The sequence below is a fragment of the Gymnogyps californianus genome, chromosome 1 (genome assembly GCF_018139145.2).
Source record: "Gymnogyps californianus isolate 813 chromosome 1, ASM1813914v2, whole genome shotgun sequence".
Taxonomy (NCBI): domain Eukaryota; kingdom Metazoa; phylum Chordata; class Aves; order Accipitriformes; family Cathartidae; genus Gymnogyps; species Gymnogyps californianus.
The window spans coordinates 168,833,638-168,843,503 of NC_059471.1; the positions used below are offsets into that span (position 1 = coordinate 168,833,638).

The following is a 9,866-nucleotide window of genomic DNA, read 5'->3' on the forward strand; positions in this document are numbered from 1 at the left end:
TGTCCATAATCTTAGCATAACCAGCTGTCCCAGGGAACAGACATCTGTATAAATGACCTTACTTAAATAACAGATATGTTATTTAAAGGAATACCCACTAGATGAGAACAAAAGCAACTGAAGAGGTTACAAAGGTCAACATTATAGGGTGGTCACAGTACTGAGATAGCTGCCAGGTGATGACAATTTTAGCCAAGCCACTCGGAGGGTATTTGGACTCCCTGATTCAAAGAGTTAGCATGACACTTTACGAGCATACAAGACACTAAAAGAGGAATGTAGATGCCCTATCCCTGGAAGTGTTCAAGGCCAGGTTGGATGGGGCTTTGAGCAACCTGATCTAGTGGAAGGTGTCCCTGCCCATGGCAAGGGGGTTGGAACTGGGTGATCTTTAAGGTTCCTTCCAACCCAAACCATTCTATGATACTGTGAAGAGGAGCACCTCAAGATAGATGAGCCCAGCTCCCTCAATTCATTGAAAATAAGCTGCCTTGGCAGTTACTGAGAAGACTCTTCATTAGTTGGTTATCTTTAGGAAATAGTGCAATCCAGTTTTCCACCCAGTCTCTGATATGCTGAACAGTGCAAGGAGAAAATGAGCTCAGAATAAACTAAAGGTTTTGTTTTATCAACATTTCCTTCCACGGCAGTGTTGGCTTTAGCATCTCACCTTGTCTCCACCACACATACCTCTCTCTGTGCTGCCCCTCTTGTCCTTTTTGTTTATTTATTTTGGCTGATTATTTTTAATCAGCATCAGTTCAGCATGTTGCCATGCCGACAGAGAGGTACTGGCATTCCTGCCTGAGGGCTGTGTGGGAGAAGGCTGTTTAAAATGAGCATTGCTGCTTTAAGAAAGGCTTTTGAAAGTACAGCCTGGGAGCAGGGAGAAGAGATATTCAGTAAAACTGAAGGATGGAGCTACGTTTTTACCCTGGATGATATGTAAGTCAGTCTTGGACGTGCTTTTAGAAGGAGAGGATAATCTGACATTTTAGCAGTTTTCTCTGGCTTTGATAAGAAGGGATTAGCTGTTAAAGAGTTAGACTAATGATTTGGATAAAGGAGGAGCTGAATACAACCCTTGCCCAGACCTTGGACCAAATTCAACATGACAAAAGAAGTTGAAAGCAGAAACTGGTACTTTTTGTTTTATATTTCTGCACATTCTAATATTGGTCAAGATGAAAAAAATAGAAATCATAATACATCATCCAAACCTCCTTTTGTCAGTCTTTCCTGCTGGTGGCTATGGAACAAAGCTTGTGTTGTTCCTTGTGTGATTTCTTGATTTTAAAATGTGTCTGGATAGAAGTCCACAGCCAATATCCTAGCTGGCAAATAGTGGCTTCCCTCTGAAGCTGCCAGGCAAGTGGCACCAAGAGAAGAAGTGTACATTAAATGTTCAGTGTTCTCCTGTTTATCAATTTGCATTCAGTATTCTTCAAATTCTCCCCTGAAGTTTGCTACAGATCACACAATTCTTCACCCTGTCAGTGAGATATGCTTATGTATTGCAGTTTTGAGTTGGATCAGAGCAGACCCTTCCCATAATAGGTACAGATCACCTGTTCTCACACCGAGATGCAAAGATGTCTCCCTCCCCTCCTCTCTCCATCTCCATTGTAAATTCAAAATGCTAAAGAGTGGGTTGGCAATTGCAACAATTCAGAAAATCTAGGAGGCCTCTTCTACAGTGAACATCTGATTTCAGATTCACACACACATCTGTTAAGCCTTGTCTAGGGAACTGCATTATGTAATGACTCATAGACTGTATCAGCCTGCTCCAGCCCACACAGTCCCAAACATAAATGTACCTGAAACACAGACCTGTTTGTAAACTGCAGGTTATAACAGAGCTTTTACCTGAAAAATGAGTAAACATTAGGAAGAATGGGAGACACAGCTCAACTAATGATGTCTGCTGCCTGAACCAGTGAAACATGTTATGGTAAAGTCACAGAAGCAGTGTATTGCTGTTTGTTGTGAGGCTACTTCTGTCTTTGCCAAGACTTGCTCACCAGTGCTGGTGCTTTTAATATACCTCACTCACCTGCATGCCCCACTTGCAATCTTCAAGGGGATCATGCAGTAAAGTGAGCACTGCACCATCAGTGAGAGAGGTACGGTTATTAAGGGAGGTACTAGTTCCTACTTCCTTGTTGTGTGGGGAGAAAATAAACTTTGTTTCCCTTCTGTAAACATTTGAACATCTTAAGGAAACAAACATGGCTGAATCAAACTGATTTCTAATCAAGCTTTTACTTTCTGATAATTGCTTATAGGAGCTTGATGCAATTCACTGCACAGATCTATGGTACGCAGCACCTTATCTTGCCTGCACTAATTTATAAACTTCAAATATTCTTCTTAGTTTGTAGGATTAACAGTCCCCCCCATCCAGTAGCAGTCCTAGATCTACTTTGCTCATGTACGAGAACAATATTGAGCTGTTCTGCTAGCTTCTTTGCTCCCTTTTCCCTCCCACAAAGTTTTGAAGAATGTGTCTCAAGATTATGAGATGTTTCACATTCTTCAAGCTGAAATTTGACACTGCTAATCCAAACAGCCAGACCTTTTGGCAGTTAGTTCCTAGTGCAGAGCTCTCCGATGGTCCAGCTGAAGTATTGCGTGAAATATAGCTAAATGTGCTGGGGAGAGGGCCACCTTTGAAAGAAAATCTCATTAAAAAGTTTAGTTTAACAAGCTGGTGACAGGCATTTCGCAAAGCAAATCCACAAATTAAAGTTGAGTTACATATACATGCCTCACTGTTCAGTTTTGTCTTAGAGTGAAGTGGATTAATTAAAAATGTAGATAAGTGAAGCTTAGAATAAGATAAAACAAATACATGCATACCTTTGTATAGGCAATCCACTCTTCTGAAAGAAAGTGAGATATTCTTGTTACTTGGTCAGAAAGCAATCAATCAATCTGATTTTGTGAAAAAAGTACTCATTTGGTAAGAGAAATGTACTACATAGACTTAGGCATCGGTTAATTATTTTCACTGTTGTGGAGATAGGAGGAGAACTCATTTGATATCCAGAATGTTTTCTATATTTAAGGGAGGAAAGATAGCTTTCGGTCTGTGGCACAAAACTAACTGGTTAGTAACAAGCTATACACCTATTTGACACCATCCACGTTCAGTGAAATGTGTGTGTGTGTGCTTTGCATAAGGATGGAGTCAAGCATGTGTCCGAATTTAACTGCTTGTGCAAGTAATGCAAGGTCTTTGAGAGCAGATCTGGTAGCAAACTGGGCTTACGCAGTGCCTCTCCTTTTCTCCTTGGGATGAATTTATGGGGGCTAGCTGAATGGTAGTTTGCTGCCCGGGAAAGATGGAGGGCTAGCTCCTCCCTTGCTTATTTCTCTTTACTGACGCTGGCACTCACTGGACAAGTGTTTCTTTTTTTCAGAAAAGATTGCACAATTGCCTGCTCATTTATGGAGCTGAACATAAAAATGGAGGGGGCCAGTGAGTGGCAGAGCTAGTTAAGTGGAAACAAAAAGGGAATGGGGCCTCTTCCTTTGGTAGTAGCAAACATTAACTTTGGCTCAACCATCTTGAATGACTTCATTCTTGGTTTTGTTGGGGTTAGTAATGCTATTCAGTAAAACAGAATAGAGAACTGCCCTGGCTTAGAAAGAACCCTGCTGAAGAACCCTGGGAAGAAAATAATCTTCTAAAACCCAAACCAGAACTGGATAAATTACTTAGTCTTGTTCTTTCATAGCCCCACAAACAGTTATACTGGCCCACCAGGGTGAATGGACAGAGGTGGGAAAGAGTGGCCACGTGCAGGAGTGGACTAGGCCAACTGATCACCAAGAGACAAGGCTGGAACCGTTGTCTCTCGCTGATTTAGAAGGAAAAATCTCCCTTCCTGATGAGTGTAGAAGTTGGTCTGTTGTATCAAAGGAACATGGGCCAGATTGCAGTTCAGGTTAAGAACCGTGGTTTTGTTTATGCACTGGGACATGGTGGACCAACATTGAATATGCAAGACTGAAAAGGAGGTTGCATCATCCTATTCCTCTTACCTGGAAACTCTCCTGTGGTGTAGGGCTGGGGCAGGGGAGTCTCCTAGACAGCGTAGCAGAGTTGGCTCTCCGAGAGTTTTGGAGTGTCTCATTGGGACTGCTATTGCTGAGAGGATCTTTTTGGCTTGGCAGCTTTGATTTGGTGCTGGCAGACTCCAGATCTGCTATAGTTGTCTCAGACCTGGCTTTGGAGGACAGTAATTCTGCATGGACACAAGAAGGCAGCGACAATGAGGAAGTTGTAGTGCACCGAGGTGGACTCTTACAAATGTGGTGGAGAGCGCTGCTGTATTCCTTTTGATTCACAAGCTGAGCTGTGTCAAAGCAGTCCTGAAATGACAGTGCTTGTGAGGCAGAGGCCATCCTTAGACGCCTTAAAGTTGGAGAAGTGGAAATTCTGCCCAGAGCATGCCGGTCAAACTGGAAAGGTGCATGGTGGCTCCCAATGCACTCCTCTGCGGAAAGCTTCAGAAGTGAAGACTCTGTATAACCTCGTCTTCGAATGTAGTCACCTGGAGGCGTGGTGGTGTCCATACAAACTGATACTGCATGCGTTTCACAGGAACTGAAGACATCTTCTGGACTGCTGCTTCCAGACAAAGCAACACTTTCTTTATGAGGATCAGCTTCCCTGTTTAGAATTTCCATGCTGATGCCGGTTTCTTTGACCAGATCTGGAGAATGATCAGAGCTTGGTTGCTGCATTCTTTATTTGCAGCATGAAGAATTATAGCTGCGTGTACCTAGGAAACACTATTGGAAAAGGTTCTTAGAAATGAATCTTTATATGGGAAAACATGCAAATGGAAAAAAAATCTAAACAAAATGATGTAGATATGTGCACTAGTACAGAAACAATTGCCTGCACTTTGAATCCTGCTTAACTGCAGGTTTCAACAGTTTCAGGACCCAATTTCTGCAAGCTGTTTAAACAGCTGCTAACTTTGAGTGCGCAAGCAGTGTCAGCATCAGTCAGTAGAACTAATTAGATGGTGAAGACTAACTGTGTAATTAGGAACTCTGCTCATCTGGTACTGCAGCCGCCCAATTTTCTGTTGCCACTCCCCCATCAGTGAGTGAGATTGTGACACTGCTGTACATGGGATAAAAATGAAGTCACTAGCTCTCAGGCCTCCTACTTGTTGCAAAATCGTTTATGTACAAACACTAATTAATTGCTGAATGCTTAAGCAAATACAATTTAACATTTATGTAAGGTGAGTCTAATCACTCTTGCTTTTCTTTTCAGCAGGAAAAGTATTTCGTAGTAAACATTAGGTATATGTTGTAATCAAATAATGAAGACAGCAATTTATCAAAGTAATTTATCTGTTGATTTATCAGTAAACTATCTTATGTTCTGTGATTCATGAAGCTCTATTTTAAGGTATTTTGATGACTAGTCTCTAAAACTGGACTGACATTTCAAGTTATAATTGAAGATTATTAATTCAACTTCTTCAACCTCTTCTTTAATTCAGCTTCTTTGTTTGCTAAGAGGAATCTTAAACCTGTTCATGATTGCTGGCTTCTTTTGGGCACTTTTATTTATTAGAATGAGTTTATTCAAACATACGTTGACTTTTTTCTTGAGCTATTGAATATCACACGTTAAATATAATTTTTGTCTAATGATACAGTCCAATCAGATTGATTTATAAAGTGATTAGAAACATTATTTCATCAAGTTTGCTAGTTCAAAGTGTTGCTTTTTACAAACTCTTCAGCCGTTAGAAGGCAATCATTCAGATACTTACAGGAAGAAAAAACATATCTTTATAATGGAAATGGCTTCTTTCACAACTGTGGTGAATAGCCACAAATATATTAGCATCTATTCATTCCTCTTTAATAGATAAGGTCTAATTAATGCATATGCTTATTAAAATGGACAAGCACTAAAAATCACATTCAAGATATATCATGAATGACAATAATGACAAATTATTACTATTTTCCACTTCTGAGCAAAGATATGATTGCATACCATGGCTCTGAGATTTGCTGTTATTGCTTTTTAATCTTTCAAGACTTTTATTTTGTGAAGTGCAATCACATCTAACTGATCATTGTTTGGCAGGCATTCTCTTTGCTTTTTTATTTATTTTTTTTTTCCTAATAACCACCTCTTCTCCATGCAGAATTTTGCAAATCGGCATGGAGCTTCCAGATATTCATGTGAATAGTGTTCTGTTGCAGAAGTAGAAAAGATTAAAGACATCTTTTCATGGAAATATTATATTAAAAATATGATTTTTTTTGCTTTTCAGTTTACCAAGCTTTTTTTTGAATAAGTCGAAACTTATGAGTTTATGAGTACTTATGAGTTACTTTTATGATTAGAATCTCTCAGCAGCAAAATATTTGTAAAGAAAATATATTCTTTAAAAAAGTGCAGAAGTATACCACACATCTGCAGAAAAAATAGTGTATATGATTAAACTTACCAAGGTAGCCAGGTGAAGATCTATGAACTTCCAGTATGTTACATCCTTTTCATATGCAATTAAGTCAAATTTTCAATAAGTGCTTGATTAACTGATACTAGGCTTAGCAGCAGCGTTTTCTTTTAAAGCCTCCTTACTGAATGCTGGTATAGGGAACTAGTTTTTCTTCTTGTAGATTTGTTTCTAGGGGATTTGTTTATCAGGTCAGACGGAAGTGGCTTCAGGATCAATGCCCATTTACAAAAGGTAACATGATTCATACATTTTATTAAACTTCATTCCTTTTATAATTTTTTTTTTGTACTTTTCACATTGATAAAGTTTGGCAAGAAAGATCTCAGTCAAGTATATAATAAGGTGCAAGAGCAGATGAAATGCCTCCACCCGTCCAACAATCCTTTTTTTTTTTTTTTTTTTTTTTTTGCTTGTCTTGATTCATTCGGCTGTATCTAACTATGCATTGTTCATCCTTCATGGAAGAATAGTAGTGATATATCCCTTGGTTACATAATTTACAATTAGATTTTAATTTTAACAAGTGTGCTAACTGTCTGAGTAGTTCTGAACACAGACAGATTTTAGTATCGGAGTATTTGAGAATTCATCCAAACGTCAATAATTCACTATTTTGTCGTGTTGCAGAACTGATTGGAAACCATCAGAATTGATTTAGGCATTCTGTGGTTGGGTGAATTGAAAGTGAAACTTGGTAAAAGATGGTTTATTTGGTAGATAACTTGTGAGGAAGCACTAACCTCCACAAATGTTCAAATCTATTGTGTAATTAACACACATTTTCAGAGGGCTGAGTGAACACTTGCAAATGCAGACAACCTTTGCAGTATGATGTTTTCATTTTCTGTAAAGATTTTTTCCAAAACTCATCCACAAACCAAAACATGATACCCCAAAACTGGTATAAGTAAGTGCCTTTGATTTTGCTTAGCATTGGATGTGACTGTGGATTGAGGGAGGATTATTCAAAGAGAATGAAATAAGAAAACAAACTCAAAGACTTTATTTGCAAGACTGTGACAGTATTACAGTATTTTTTTTAGCATTAATCCAATTTGGCTTCTAAGAAAAAGAGGTAAGTTAAAAAAAGAAAAGTGCTTACACTATCTGATGGTTGATAGTACAAGTTTATTTACTTTAAGCAGGACTTTTAGGAACATAAGACTTTTTTTTTTTTTTTTGACTCCTTATGCTGCTCTCAGGGTGATATTAGGATCAGATGAAATGGAACAGACCTTGTTGCCTGATGAAATATGCAAATGTCTGGAGATTTTACAGTGTTCAAAGCTGTCCTTTCCAGCCCCACAGGAGAGACCTAGGTGCACTGCAGCTGGGCAGGCTAGGGCGGTGAGGGTCTCCAGGAAGAAGTACAGTCTCAATGGGAAGTCAGCAAGCGAAGCCATGCCCTTCCTGGGGGAGAAGACCACCTCTGTGGTGGGGAGAGCTGAGAGCTATGCCCTGTGCTCCTGGCACTCTTTACATTTTTGTGTAGTGCATAAACAGGCTCTTCTGCTGCCTAACTGAAATCTTCTGAATGTGCTTCAAAGCTGCTACTGTGATTTTACCTCCACAACTTCTTATATAAAAGTATCTAGGTGGCCCTTTGCAAGCACCAGTCCCCAAATTAGTACAGGGTCTGCCAGACCAGACCTTACTCCTGCTCTTCAGGTCATGGAAGCCTCATCCTAAATCGAAATCTAACCCCAACTTCTGAATGTCTAAACATTCAAATACCGATATTCTGTTTGCCTGCATGCACTTCAGAGGATGACAGAGATGGCTGGGCTAGAAAGAAGGCTGTTGTGCATTTCTCAGATGCCAATACCCATACCTGGGCCTCGATAGCTGCCATGTGGGATCATTTTTGAAAGAGACAGTTGGGTGAATATTAGTAAAAGAAAGAAGTTAGAGTGCTAGCCTGAGATCAGGGCTGGTGTGAACTACTCTCTGACATGTAGTGCTGGGACTGGTTATAGGTGGCTTTGGGTGTAGCCAGGCAGAAACTTTGTTTTAAGACCATTTTTGATCAATTAGTTCTGACTGAGACCTGGAGGTTTTTTGTTTTGGTTTGTTTTTTTGGTGTATTTTTTTTTTTTAATTCTAGCTGAGACTTATCGTTAATGTGATCAGTATACTTATATTAACCTGGTAGCAATTATATAAAAAGAAGTTATTCTATTTCCTTCCCATTTGCTGGTGCTGTAAATTGAAAACTATCTCTAACTTCCTTTACCTAGAATTAAAAATATTCTTAAAGGTTTAAGCACTTCTCTGCCTTAACTTGGGGGGGCTATTTTTGGATGTAGGTGAAATCATAATTGCCCTCATTTTGCCCAGAATTCACTTGCACTGCCTAACTTGCCTCTTAGTCCTAATTTGTGATAAAGCAAGTACCCCTCAGCCTGGACTATGTATGTATACTTAACTGGTTCCTATCACCACCTCTTCTCAAGTTACATAAGCTACTACCTTTCCAAACAAGTATCATCCTAGCTGCAACTATAAACTCAGTCCTAGACAAACCTTTGCCATAGCATTAATTCTGTGAACTGTAATTTTCATCTTCAGAAGCAAATGTAGCCAAGTCGTTTAACTGACTGAGATCCAGTTACCTTGTGTGCGCTTTCTAAAATAAATAATTACGTTACATGAATGGCCTTTTCTGGTGTAAATCCTAACATTCATGCTCAAATCTCAGCTTTCTGTCAACTAACTTTACTCTGAAATACACCTCCAGTCTGAAGCTGAAGTTAATCAGTTGTCTTTTATGCATCTTTTCCCGGTAGTCTCCTTTGATCACAGCCAGTGCCTCAGTTCATTTGCCTTTGCTGACCTAGACTGTAATGCTGCCATCAGCCTTAGCCACGGTCTTTCAAACAGCTGCAGGGTTTGCCGGGTGACTCCTCCCAGGGTTTATCTCCAAGTTAGACCTATGCCCCCTTATGGATCAAAACGATACTTCAGGTCAATGATCTCTGCTAACTTTGAACATAACCACGTCTATCCTAAGCGTTTTCTCTAGCCCTACTTCCCTGGTTGTTCCAGAAATACACACAGCCAGATGTCCTCACCAGCCTCTGCAGTCACCTTCTGAACTCACATATTAATCATGCTACTAAGCCTCTGTGTGCTGAAACCTTATGCTTCATGTTACCTCGGCAATGTAGACCAATTGCTGCTCCAGCCAGCCCTCTCTCTTTTTCACCTGGCAAGTCACTCCTTAATGTAGGAGATCCCCAGGTTCTGTCTGTACAACTCCGTATCCTCTCATTTGGTTTAGCCTTAACATTAGGGTAGCCTCATTTGTTTGCCAGAGGACTAACTATAGCCAGGTGGACCAAACTTGTTCTCAGC

The 9,866-nt window shown here is 39.8% G+C and overlaps 1 protein-coding gene across 1 annotated transcript in view; it reads right to left on the minus strand.

Annotated features, from left to right (window-relative positions):
* The window catches only part of PLEKHG7 (pleckstrin homology and RhoGEF domain containing G7), a 34,807-nt gene extending 30,052 nt beyond the window's left edge, over nt 1–4,755 (minus strand). Inside the window, exons 1-2 of the mRNA XM_050902158.1 lie at nt 4,051–4,755; nt 2,057–2,076 (exon numbers count right to left, since the gene is read on the minus strand). Of these exons, the coding sequence (XP_050758115.1) occupies nt 2,057–2,076; nt 4,051–4,755 (725 nt within the window). The remainder of the gene's footprint in view (nt 1–2,056; nt 2,077–4,050) is intronic.
* Between the last annotated feature and the right edge of the window lie 5,111 nt (nt 4,756–9,866).